The 13,721-nt window shown below is 45.7% G+C and overlaps 1 protein-coding gene across 3 annotated transcripts in view; it reads left to right on the top strand.

Moving 5' to 3' along the window:
- The window catches only part of LOC126354686 (collagen alpha-1(XVIII) chain-like), a 2,024,079-nt gene that overhangs the window by 1,070,759 nt on the left and 939,599 nt on the right, over positions 1 to 13,721 (top strand). For all 3 annotated transcript variants that reach the window (XM_050004490.1, XM_050004491.1, XM_050004489.1), the window contains exon 3: positions 5,930 to 6,198. In XM_050004490.1, the coding sequence (XP_049860447.1) occupies positions 5,930 to 6,198 (269 nt within the window). The remainder of the gene's footprint in view (positions 1 to 5,929; positions 6,199 to 13,721) is intronic.

The following is a 13,721-nucleotide window of genomic DNA, read 5'->3' as shown; positions in this document are numbered from 1 at the left end:
TCTTGTCGATACCACTGGACACTGAGTGTGAATAAAAAGCTAGATGTGTTTCACAAGAAACATGTTTTCTAAATCAGTATGAACTAAGTGCCAATAGACCGTTCTCTTTGAGGTAATTCATAATGTTCGAACACAAGATATGTTCCGAACTCCTCCTGCTTATCCACGTTAATTATATGGGTCTGTAATTTAGCGAATTACTCCTTTTGTCTTTTTTGAATATTGGTGTGAGCTATGCATCTTTCTAGTCTTTGGGTACCGATCATTCATCAGATTATCGAAGAATTCAACCATCAGTAATAAACCATTTTTCCGTCGAGTGTTATAGCTGTGAATACGACTATTATTGCCAAATTGTGATAGTGTATTTATGACGAATTTACTCAAGGTTAGATTAGTGTTTTAACGTCCCGTCAACAACGAGGTCATTAGAGACGGAGCGCAAGCTCGGGTTACGGAAGGATTAGGAAGGAAATAGGCCGTACCCTTTCAAAGGAATCATCCCGGCATTTGCCTGAAACGATTTAGGGAAATCACGGAAAACCTAAATCAGGATGGCCGGACGCGGGATTGAACCGTCGTCCTCCCGAATGCGAGCCCAGTGTGCAACCACTGCGCCACCTCGCTCGGTTGTACTCAAAGGCTACACATAGTGTGAAGAAGCGATTAAATGACCAGAGATGTATGCAAGATGATTGTGGATGAACATCTATCTGTTTGATGAACCACTACAGAAAATGTGTCATAAGACATTGTTGTTGTTGTGGTCTTCAGTCCTGAGACTGGTCTGATGCAGCTATCCATGCTACTCTATCTTGTGCAAGTTTCTTCATCTCCCAGTACTTACTGCAGCCTACATCCTTCTGAATCTGCTTAGTGTAGTCATCTCTTGCTCTCCCTCTACGATTTTTACCCTCCACGCTGCCCTCCAATACTAAATTGGTGGTCCCTTGATGCCTCCGAACAAGTCCTACCAACCGATCCCTTCTTCTGGTCAAGTTGTGCCACAAACTCCTCTTCTCCCCAATCCTGTTCAATACTTCCTCATTAGTTATGTGATCTACCCATCTAATCTTCAGCATTCTTCTGTAGCACCACATTTCGAAAGCTTCTATTCTCTTCGTCCAAACTATTTATCGTCCATGTTTCACTTCCATACATGGCTACACTCCATACAAATACTTCCAGAAATGACTTCCAGACACTTAACTCTATACTCGATGTTAACAAATTTCTCTTCTTCAAAAACGCTTTCCTTCCCATTGCCAGTCTACATTTTATATCCTCTCTACTTCGACCATCATCAGTTATTTTGCTCCCCAAATAGCAAAACTCCTTTACTACTTTAAGTGTCTCATTTCCTAATCTAATTCTCTCAGCATCACCCGAGTTAATTCGACTATATTCCATTATCCTCGTTTTGCTTTTGTTGATGTTCATCTTATACCCTCCTTTCAAGACATTATCCATTCCGTTCAAGTGCTCTTCCAAGTCCTTTGCTGTCTCTGACAGAATTACGATGTCATCGGCGAACCTCAAAGTTTTTATTTCTTTTCCATGGATTTTAATACCTACTCCAAATTTTTCTTTTGTTTCCTTTACTGCTTGCTCAATATACAGATTGAATAACATCGGGGAGAGACTACAACCCTGTCTCACTCCCTTCCCAACCACTGCTTCCCTTTCATGCCCCTCGACTCTTATGACTGCCATCTGGTTTCTGTACAAATTGTAAATAGCCTTTCGCTCCCTGTATTTTACCCCTGCTACCTTCAGAATTTGAAAAAGAGTATTCCAGTCAACATTGTCAAAAGCTTTCTCTAAGTCTACAAATGCTAGAAACGTAGGTTTGCCTTTCCTTAATCGAGCTTATAAGATAAGTCGTAGGATCAGTGTTGCCTCACGTGTTCCAACATTCCTACGGAATCCAAACTGATCTTCCACGAGGTCGGCTTCTACTAGTTTTTCCATTCGTCTGTAAAGAATTCGCGTTAGTATTTTGCAGCTGTGGCTTATTAAACTGATAGTTCGGTAATTTTCACATCTGGCAAGTGCTCTGTCAAACTCTTCACGCAGTATCGTATCTCCCATTTCATCTTCATCTACATCCTCTTCCATTTCCATAATATTGTCCTCAAGTACATCGCCCTTGAATAGACCCTCTTTATACTCCTTCCACCTTTCTGCTTTCCCTTCTTTGCTTAGAACTGGATTTACATCTGAGCTCTTGATGTTCATACAAGTGGTTCTCTTTTCTCCAAAGGTCTCTTTAATTTTCCTGTAGGCAGTATCTATCTTACCCCTAGTGAGATAAGCCTCTACATCCTTACATTTGTCCTCTAGCCACCCCTGCTTAGCCATTTTGCACTTCCTGTCGATCTCATTTTTGAGACGTCTGTATTCCTTTTTGCCTGCTTCATTTACTGCATTTTTATATTTTCTCCTTTCATCAATTAAATCCAATATTTCTTCTGTTACCCAAGGATTTCTACTAGCACTCGTCTTTTTACCTACTTGATCCTCTGCTGCCTTCACTACCTCATCCCTCAAAGCTACCCATTCTTCTTGCACAGTATTTCTTTCCCCCATTCCTGTCAATTGCTCCTCTATGCTCTCCCTGAAACTCTGTACAATCTCTGGTTCTTTTAGTTTATCCAGGTCCCATCTCCTTAAATCCCCACCTTTTTGCAGTTTCTTCAGTTTTAATCTACAGGTCATAACCGATAGATTGTGGCCAGTTTCCACATCTGCCCCTGGAAATGTCTTACAATTTAAAACCTGGTTCCTAAATCTCTGTCTTACCATTATATAATCTATCTGAAACCTGTCAGTATCTCCAGGCTTCTTCGATGTATACAGCCTTCTTTTATGATTCTTGAACCAAGTGTTAGCTATGATTAAGTTGTGCTCTGTGCAAAATTCTACCAGGCGGCTTCCTCTTTCATTTCTTAGCCCCAGTCCATATTCACCCACTATGTTTCCTTCTCTCCCTTTTCCTACTGACGAATTTCAGTCACCCATGACTATTAAATTTTCGTCACCCTTCACTATTTGAATAATTTATTTTATTTGATCATACATTTCTTCAATTATCGTCATCTGCAGAGCTAGTTGGCATATAAACTTCTACTACTGTATTAGGTGTGGACTTGGTATCTATCTTGGCCACAATAATGCGTTCACTATGCTGTTTGTAGTAGCTTACCCGCATTCCTATTTTCCTATTCATTATTAAACCTACTCCTGCATTACCCGTATTTGATTTTGTGTTTATAACCCTGTAGTCACCTGACCAAAAGTCTTGTTCCTCCTGCCACCGAACTTCAATAATTCCCACTATATCTAACTTTAACCTATCCATTTCCCTTTTTAAGACATTAATGAATGGAAATGTGGCTAATATGAAAGTTTCTGCCGAATTGAAACTGCGTGTGAGTCTAAATATCTCATCTATCTCGTACAATATTGTTACCGACTGAGCTGTAGGCGCCCCAGTGGTTCCAGTCGCCTACAGTGGACTGGAGGCCGATCGGTGACCTCTCCAGTTGTCAGGATGCTAGGAAATAACTGTGGACGCGTCAGAAACGCCAAAGAAACATTATTAATTCATGACACCTTTATTCCCGCCGAATACAATGTGGCCTGCGTAACACAGGCTGGCTGCGCTTGGTGATATCAACGACCTTCCCTCGCTGACTCGTAGCGATGACACCGGCTCTGGGCAGCGCCAGGCTTGCTTGCCCAGCGCCGCGTGCTGTGACGTAGCGGAGGAATGCCCTTACTTCGGCCACGCGCAGCTGGCGGCGCCCGGCTGTTCGGACAGCGGTTCAGCAGCGCACAGCAGGCCACTGCGCATAGAGCGGCTCCGGGTTGGAGTCCCGGCGCTGTCGGCACGAGAGGCGTTCTCGTAGTGCGGAGTGTGCTCTATCCGTCTTCTTCCCTACCCCTCCCGGTGGCTCGTCCGCGGTGGACGGGCGGAACGGGCTGCAGTCCCCCGGCGTTTTCGACTCACCCGGTTGTGACGGCGGATGCACAGGGCCTAGGCCCCTTACGATCTCGACGACGGCTCACTGATGTGGTCAACGTTGGCGGCGAGCGAGTCTGCCGCGATGTCTGCTAAACCTGGGTTGATGATTGACAGCGGCTGCAAATAGGGCCAGAGCTGGTACTGTCCCCTCACGTCTGCTGCCGGATGGGCCTGTCGATCACCGAACAATCTTATTGGAATTGGGCACAAACGATTTCATCTTCCACCAAACCTAATCAAATTATATCATAATAGTATCTTGACCTCAATAGTAGGATACGGATCAGGGGTCTGGGCACACAGACTCACGAGGGTCATGCCTGCCATGGCCGTAAGGAGAGTGCAGCGGAACATGCTCCTACGTTCAGCAGGGGCCTACAGGACTACACCTGGAGAAGCGCTTTTAGTGCTAATGGGGCTATGTCCACTGGACATAAAAATTCGTGAGCAGGCCGCCTGGTACTGGATAAAGAAAGAAAACAGGGACAATATTAGGGATATACTTGGGGTCTATGCTGGGAATAAGAATGCCATCAAGAAGAGAGGGATTGAACTTTGGCAAGAACAGTGGAGCAACGAGGATACGGGACGCAGAACCTATGAGCTGCTGCCGGACATAGAGGAACGGATAAAACATTTTTCACGCCTACGAGAGGAATGCTGCACTTTCTTAATGGACATGGACCATACAAAACATATCTATGTCGGTTTGGGGAGCAGGCTACACCCGTGTGTGACTGTGGTGCTGTGCAAGGTATCCCAGAACATGTGGTGTATGAGTGCCACCGATGACGTAGCCCATGATCTAAGACAACTACCAAACAATGGCACTTACCACCTACTAATTCATGACAAAACGTTCAACATCTTAAACAAACTCTCAGATGAAATATCAAAAAAATGTCCTTAAGAACTTTCTAAGGGACACTCATTAAAAGCAATAAACTCATCACCGATTAAGACCTCGTGCACCCCTCCTGTACCGCCGGGTAAGGACATGGCCAGTCGCCTCACGGCTGTAATCCGCCTTGCCCTGGACTAGGAGGGAGGGGGGTACAAAAAACACCGGAGTGGAACACACACTAATTATGACTTAGGTAATTTAGATTAGATGCAGAAGATAGGATGGTACTGTAGAATAGACTGCAGCGAAACCAAGTTGAGGGCCAGCCCAGTGCCAGGGGCATGCCCCCTGGGGTTAGCTCGGTGGGCCTAGGTTTACAGTAGCACTGGCACACCTGTAACGCTGCAGGTAGCATTAAGTCCTTGTAGAATAAGTAGCTTAGAAACTCATAGCGGTCAAGTTATAGTATTAACAATAGTAAAATTACCTGTAGTGTAGAATAGAAAGCTGCAATTCTCTGTATCATTATTAGGACCCACTAATGTAGTTCGGTCGTGGGTTAATATGTATAAAACAATGAATTGAATAAAGAATTTTTTTTAAAAAAGTGAAATATCCGTTTTCAGTGCCAATTGTCTCATTCCCTTTGTTGGTAAGACCAGGAATTACACCTATCCCATACGTAACTGAAGTTAGTTGTTTGACTATCTCAGTAATAAGTTTTTCCAGCTCAAATATTTGTTAATATACGTGCGAATGAATATGTTCTGATGGCTCTTTTATCTTTCTTTCTTTGACAAGCATTGCATACAGTTCCTTTATTTCTTTTTCTCTAGCTACATTACATAACTTTTGAGTTGTGTGAAAAAAGTACTAATTGTCCTCGATGTGTGTTAAGTGGATTGTCATTCGCATACTTTTAAGGAATGAAGTGGTCGCAAAGTAGAGCCCTGTGGGACTCCGCGACTTCTCCCCTCTCTCCTTTGCCCCGCCTGCAGCATGTCGTCACGTGCTCCTCCAGCGGCCCTGACGACCCGTCTCTCTCTGTCTGTCCGCAGACTCGTTCCAGGAGCACGACATCCTGCAGGCCATCAAGATCCCGTTCCAGGACCAGAAGACGCAGTTCTTCGACAACGGGCTGGACGGCTTCCCTGCGTTCGGCCTGCGGCCCGGCTCCGAGATCAAGTCGCCCTACCGGCTCTTCATGCCGGAGAAGCTGTACCCCGAGTTCTCGATCGTGGCGACGGTGCGGCCCAACACGCGCGACGGCGGATTTCTCTTCGCCGTCGTCAACCCGCTGGACACGGTCGTCCAGCTGGGTGTCCAGGTGAGTCCAGTCCAGCGGGCTTCCGTTTCAGCACCGTGCTGCTTCCTTACGATGGCTACTAGTGCGAGTATAACTAGTGGGAGCTTTCCATCGTATTTCTTTTTACTTTTTACGCGACAGAAAATCACTTACTATATGTGTGTATGTCTGTCTGTGCACTAATATCCCTTTATCTTATCCTCTGGATACCAACGCGGATTGTGCAGTGGAGTCAGTGGAATTAACACTGACAGTCACTCGAACACCGGCACCCAACGTTTCCCCTAGTGGGTGCCGCTTGGACTTCGCCGGTTACACTGTCGTATCACAGAGCAGAGGCGGCCAGCAGGCGCACACGGCTCGCGAGCTGTCCTCTGGGTCGAGGCAGCTGGTCTGGCCGGCAGTGGCGGTGCGGTGGGGAGAGGCTCGTGGCTCGAGTACAGACGCTCACGGACGAGTTGACCCGAGCACGCTCTTCGTGGCAGAGACGTTACTTAAAGGGGGTAGGACACCAAACGGGCCGAATTGGAGCACGAGAGGCACCACAGGACATTTTAATTTACACTCGCTATACTTTTACAAGTAAATTCATAAAACTTTGTCAGCATGACCAGGAAGGATTCAAGATTCACACTCGTAGCAGCGGAAGTTCAAAAACATAAGAAAATAATTTTTTTTACATGTGAAATTTCATCATTTTTTCACTTACTATTGGCTGCATTTGTTGCTATACGTAAACTTTTCTTCATAAGTAAGAGAGAATTTTCAACAGCATACAAACTATACTTACAGTTGTCTGAAACTCTAGAATCTATTTAATTTAAGAAAAAAATGAATGAGCTGTTACGTTTTAAACTTTGTTTAGAAAAAATCAAATTTTTTAGTTAATTATCTAAATTTTTACCACAGTTTTTAATAGATTTGGAAAATTCTAGAGTTTCATACACCTGTAAGTATTGTTTGTACGCTGTGCAAAATTCATCAAAGAATCTCTCTTACTTGTGAAGAAAAGTGTACCTATAGCAACAAACGCAACCAACAATAAGTGAAAAAAATTGAAATTTCATATCTAAAAAAAATTATTTTGTTATGTTTTTGCACTGCCACTGCTATCAGTGTGAATCCTGAATTTATTTGTAAAAGTATACACAGTAGAAAATAAAATGTCCTGTAGTGCCTCTCCTGCTCCAAGTCGGCCCGTTCGTCGTTATACCCCACTTAATGAGAGGACAGCATCGAAAGGTCCTAGAGGTTGTTTCCTTTACACTGAAGAGCGAAGAAGTACATCCGCCTGATATTCTGTAGGGCCCCCGCGAGCTTGCAGAAGTGCCGCAACACGACGTGTCATGGACTCGACTAATGGAGGCAACTGACAGCATGAATCCTCAATGGCTGTTTATAAAGGCCCATCGAGCGAATGGAGGTCTCTTCTGAACAGCACGTTGCAACACATACGAGATATGGTAAATAATGTTGACGTCTGGGGGGGTTGTTGACCGGCAGAAGTGTTTTAAACTCACGAGAGTGTTCCTGGAGCCACTCTGTAGCAATATTGGATGTGTGGGGTATTGCATTGTCCTGCTGGAATTGCCGAAGTCCGTCGGAATGCACAATGAACATGAATGGAAGCAGGTGATCAGACAGAACGCTTGCTTACGTGTCGCCTGTCAGTCTTATATGGACGTATCAGGGGTCCCATACCATTCCAACTGCACAGCCCCACACAATTCCAGAGCCTCTACCAGCATGAACAGGCCCGTGCTAACATGCAGGGTACATAGATTCATGGCGTTGTCTCCGTACCCGTTCACGTCCACCCGCTCCATACAATTTGAAAAAGAGACTCACCGACCAGGAAACATGTTTCCAATCATCAACAGTCCAATATCGGTGACGACGGGCCCAGGCGAGACGTAAAGCTTTGTTTCGCGCAGTTATGAACAGTACACGAGTGAGCCTTCGGCTCCGAAAGGCCGTAGCCATGATGTTTCGTGGAATGGTTCGCACGCTGACACTTGCTGATGGCCCATCGTTGAAATCTGCACCAATTCGCGGAACGGTTGCCCTTCTGTCACGCTGAACGATTCTCTTCAGTCGTCGTTGGTCCCATTCATTAAGGACCTTTTCCGGCCGCCGTGATGTCGGTGATTTGATGATTTAGCGCATTCCTGATATGGACAGTATAGTCGTGAAATAGTCGTACGGGAAGATCCCCACTTCATCGCTACCTCGCAGATGGTGTGTCTTATCTCTCATGCACCGACTACGACTACAACACCACGTTCAGACTCACTTAAATCTTGACAAGCTGCCAATGTAGCAGCAGTAACTTACTCAACAACTGCACAGACGCCTGTTGTCTTATATAGGCGTTGCCAACCGCGGCGCCGAATTCGGCCTGTTTACGTATCTCTGTTTTTGAATACCCATCCCTACACCAGTTTCTTTCCCGTTTCAGTGTATCTAATATCTAGAGAGAATTTATTACCACAATACAGTTCACCAATTTTTACTCTTTTAAAGCAGTGAGACATCAGGAAAAGCTCGCCTACATTGAGAAACCAAAATGTCGTGTTATATTCTAAATGGGTTACAGACGCAATTTATTAGCTTCAGGCATTAATCTTTTGTTATTAAAACAGTGCAATATATACACTCTTCACGCTTCACGCTTCAAATATTTCAGGCAAAACAATTTACTCACAGAGGTTCCTTAGAAAACAGTCAATAATTTACGGGATCAGGGTGCAACCCACAGATGGCACATTACACTGCGACGTAGACCTCGGGCATCCGAACCGCGGCGACAAGGCGCGAAGTTAGCACTGTCTCAACTGTAACAGTCATAAAACCTCTCTTAAATAAAGCAGGGGTGAAACATCGGTTCATTCGCCCATCTCAAAAGACTCAAGGGTAGAGCAGAAGCACGCACGAGAAATTTAACAGTTGAAAATACAAACATTAATTTAAAAAAATCATATTAATCAATCGTGTTAAACAGTGCAAAGTATCTTTCCCGTTTGCAACGCAGAGGCTACCGGTTACCTCAACATTGAATAAATAGAAAGCTGCAAAATTTAAGTTAGCCACGCCAACAAGTAACAAGCACTTCCGTATGTCCGAAGGATTACTCTGGGATCTACTAACTAAAACTAATGCTTCCATACAACACGCGTTCACTACCAGCAAGAGAAGCACACTTCTTGATAAATTAAAGCTGAACAGTTGAAAACAACACATACGAAAGCTCGCAAGACCCTTTAAAAGAAGTTAAACACCAATAACTCTTAACCTAAAATGATCTCCCTGCGGTATTTGCCTTTTTTTAGTTTGAGAGTCTTGATAGATTCAGTAGTTTGCCTACGACGGAGAGGGTTGAGTACACATGACGAAAGTTAAGAAATACACTGCTGGCCATTAAAATTGCTACACCAAGAAGAAATGCAGATGATTGATTTATTGCATAAATATATTATACTAGAACTGACATGTGATTACATTTTCACAAAATTTGGGTGCATAGATCCTGAGAGATCAGTACCCAGAACAACCACATCGGGCCGTAATAACGGCCTTCACACGCCAGGGCATTGAGTCAAACAGAGCTTGGATGACGTGTACAGGTACAGCTGCCCATACAGCTTCAAAACGATACCACTGTTCATCAAGAGTAGTGACTGGCGTAATATGACGAGCCAGTTGCTTGGCCACCATTGACTACACGTTTTCAGTTGGTGAGAGATCTGGAGAATGTGCTGGCCAGGGGAGCAGTCGAACATTTTCTGTATCCAGAAAGGCCCGTACAGGACCTGCAACATGTGGTCGTGCATTATCCTGCTGAAATGTAGGGTTTCGTGGGGATCGAATGAAGGGTTGAGCCATGGGTCGTAACACATCTGAAACGTAACGTCCACTGTTCAAAGTGCCATTAATGCGAACAATAGCGAGACGTGTAACCAATGGCACCCCATACCATCACATCGTATGATACGCCAGTGTGGCGATGACGAATACACGCTTCCAATGTGCGTTCACCACGATGTCGGCAAACACGGATGAGACCATAATGATGCTGTAAACAGAACCTGGATTCATCCGAAAAAATGACGTTTTGCCATTCGTGCACACAGGTACTTCGTTGAGTGCACCATCGCAGGCGCTCCTGTCTGTGATGCAGCGTCATGAGTAACCGCAGCCATGGTCTCCGAGATGTTAGTCAATGCTGCTGCAAACGTCGTCGAACTGTTCGTGCAGATGGTTGTTGTCTTGCAAACGTCCATATCTGTTGAGTCAGGGATGGGGACGTGGCTGCACAATCCGTTACAGCCATGCGGATAAGATGCCTGTCATCTCGAGCGCTAGTAATACGAGGCCGTTGGGATCCAGGACGGCGTTCCGTATTACCCTCCTGATCCCACCGATTCCATAGTCTGCTAACAGTCACTGGATCTCGATCAACGCGAGCAGCAATGTCGCGATATAATAAACCGCAATCGTGATAGGCTACAATCCGACCTTAATCAAAGTCGGAAACGTGATGGTACGCATTTCTCCTTCTTACACGAGGCATCACAACAACGTGTCACCAGGCAACTCTGGTCAACTGCTGTTTGTGTATGATAAATCGGTTGGAGACTTTCCTCATGTCAACACGTTGTAGGTGTCGCCACCGGCGTCAACCTTGTGTGAATGCTCTGAAAAGCTAATCGTTTGCATATCACAGCCTCTTCTTCCTGTCGGTTACATTTCGGGTCTGTAGCACGTCAACTTCGTGGTGTAGTGCTTTTAATGGCCAGTAGTGTAGACATTACAAAAACAGGACTGCAAAATGGACGGCGGAGGTTGGGCACCAAGCAGTCAACCATCACTAAACAGGTGCTGCACAAACAACAAGTGCAACCGGTCGGAACGAGTGTCACAGAAAGGTCAGAGAGCGTATACCATTGAGACAGGTAGCGGCAAACCCCAAGCGCTTCTTCGACCAAGCACGGCAAGCAAGTCGGGCAAATGTGTGGTCAAACTAGCCATCAAACAGCCCGGCCGGAATACACCAGTGTAGGGTAGCGCAGCACACGGGGCCCGCTGCTGAAAGACGGGCACACCGGGAAAGCTGGCCCCGCTAACCCAAACCAAGTAGGCTCCGTCTCCTGCCTTACTCCCTCCTCCCGCCGTCACCCGAGGCAACCATCCAAATGCCACCTCGACCGTCCCCCCGCCAGAGAGCGCTAGCTCCCCACATACCCACAGATGGCGCTGGAGGCAGCCGGGTACGAGGTATCGACATCGCCACACGGCTCAGGCGCAAGTCTGATAATGACTTGCTTTTAGTGGAAACCGCTTGCACAAGCACGCATGTAGTAAATACCTTTTCTTGTTATAATAATATTTTCATCTTTGCATTTTCTTCCCCTCCTATGTACGAACAACCAAGTTTCAGAAAATAGCCCACATTTTACGAACTGTTACCTGTTACTGAATATTCTTTAAGACGTGACATACGAGGAACGTTTCGTATCACATTCTTTCGCACAGGACTACAACTGTCGCGTTAATCCATTATCTGAAATTAAAAAATTATCTGTAATTAAAATTAACGGAAGATTCGTTCTGTCGATCACGGCTAACTATCTCTTTGTCTTAACAATTCAAGCTTACGAAGTAATTCTCTCGAAGCCAGAGGGCAAGAAATAAGCAAAGAAGGTACTATTGTGATGATTACTTACATAAAGGTCCCAATCTACAACTTGGTTAAGAATTGCTTGGGTAAATAAGGCCGGCCGGGGTGGCCGAGCGGTTCTAGGAGCTATAATCTGGAACCGCGCGACTGCTACGGTCGCAGGTTCGAATCCTGCCTCGGGCATGGATGTATATTCTTAGGTTAGTTAGGTTAAAATAGTTCTAAGTCTAGGGGACTGATGACCTCAGATTTTAAGTCCCGTAGTGCTCAGAGCCATTTGAACCATTTTGAGTAAATAAGATGTAGTATGGGAATTTTTCGATGAAATCAGGGAAAACCTGTTTCCAAACCCGGTGTAACAATTTATTTTACGTAGACGCCTCCGCTTTTCCTATCTTTTTTTGCGCAACATGTAGAGATATCTCCAACCACTGTAACTGAATGTTTTATTTTCGTTGGTTGCATTGCTCAGTAGTAAAGTGCCAGAATAAAAGTCCAATGTTCTCGGACTCGGTCCATGGTTACCGATTTCTGTTTGTCACTTAGCACTCCTTTCATCTCTGGAAAATCGGCAGCTTAAACGTAAAATAAATTGTTGTAACTAGTTTAGAAACAGGTTTTCTCTAATTTCATCGAGAAATTCGCATAATATATATCATATTTACCGAAGTAATTCATAACCAAGTTTCAGATTGGGACCTTCATGTAAGTCAATGTGAAATTTGCCGAGATATACCGCGGCTCGCAACGCACGTTGGTTGGTTGTTCCCCCTGTTTACGGCTCAGGAAGTCAGTTAAAAGGCTGGAGGAAGGCTACGGCATACCACCACCAACAGCAACACGCCCACTAGGGGACCGTGATGTTCACAACGATCTCGGATTGGCAACTGCTTCACTTCGCCTGTCCGCAGCCTTAATAGCCGTTCTCAACAGAGCCGGCCGTTGCGAGCCGTGCAGGGAGAGTGAGTCAGCGAAGTTCTGGGAGGCATCGACAGGGGTGTGGAGCCGGGCCGTGGTCAGATGGCTGACGTTTCTCGGCTGAGTGAGCATGCCGCGTGCAGCCCGATCGAGAGAGTCGCATATTTCGTATTGGGTTTGAATCGGGGAACTGACGGCCCTGCTCTTAAAATCAAGCACGTACTCTCTGAACTGTGTGGTATGTCGCATTGTCCTGCTGGTAGATGCCATGGTGCTTAGGAAAAATAAACTCCATGCAGGTAACGATATAGTCCCCAAAGATTGATTCGTGCGTGTGGTGCCCCATTTTGCCTTCTCGACTGGATGCAGGGAATGCCATGAGGCTGCCTCCTTGTTCACGCTGTAGGCACCAACAGTTATCTGCCCCATGGGGCATAAAACGCGACTGATTTGGAAAGGCCAACGAGTAGACGACCAGTTGCGATACTGGCTGCAAGCTGCAGCTTTCGTGTCCGATGGACAGCAGTCAGCACCGGGGCACGAACCGGCCGCCTGCTGCCGAGGGCTATACACAGCAACGTTCGCCGAGGAGGCGCTGCTGGTAAGCCCCTCGGTTCACGTTGGGCGGTCAGTTTCTCAACAGTTGCAAGTCTGTTCACTCGCGTACATTTGCGCAGCCGTCGTTCACACCTGTCTCCTACGGGCGGCGGTTCACTCGCCACCCGTTTCGGATAGTGCCATTTTGCCACAAAAGTATACTGTAACTAACAGTTTACAAACTTAGTCCTCTCAGAAATTGTTGCACCCTTAGTCGGAAAACTAGTGTCATGCCCTTTGGGACGCAAGATACGCTGAAGCGCCACAGCAACTGGTATAGTTATGTGTATTCAAATACAGATATATGTGAACAGGCAGAATACGGCACTCGCCTGTATCAGAAGACAAGTGT

The sequence above is a fragment of the Schistocerca gregaria genome, chromosome 3 (genome assembly GCF_023897955.1).
Source record: "Schistocerca gregaria isolate iqSchGreg1 chromosome 3, iqSchGreg1.2, whole genome shotgun sequence".
Lineage (NCBI taxonomy): Eukaryota > Metazoa > Arthropoda > Insecta > Orthoptera > Acrididae > Schistocerca > Schistocerca gregaria.
Note: the sequence above shows the minus strand (reverse complement) of the source record. Positions and strands in the feature narration are given on the sequence as shown.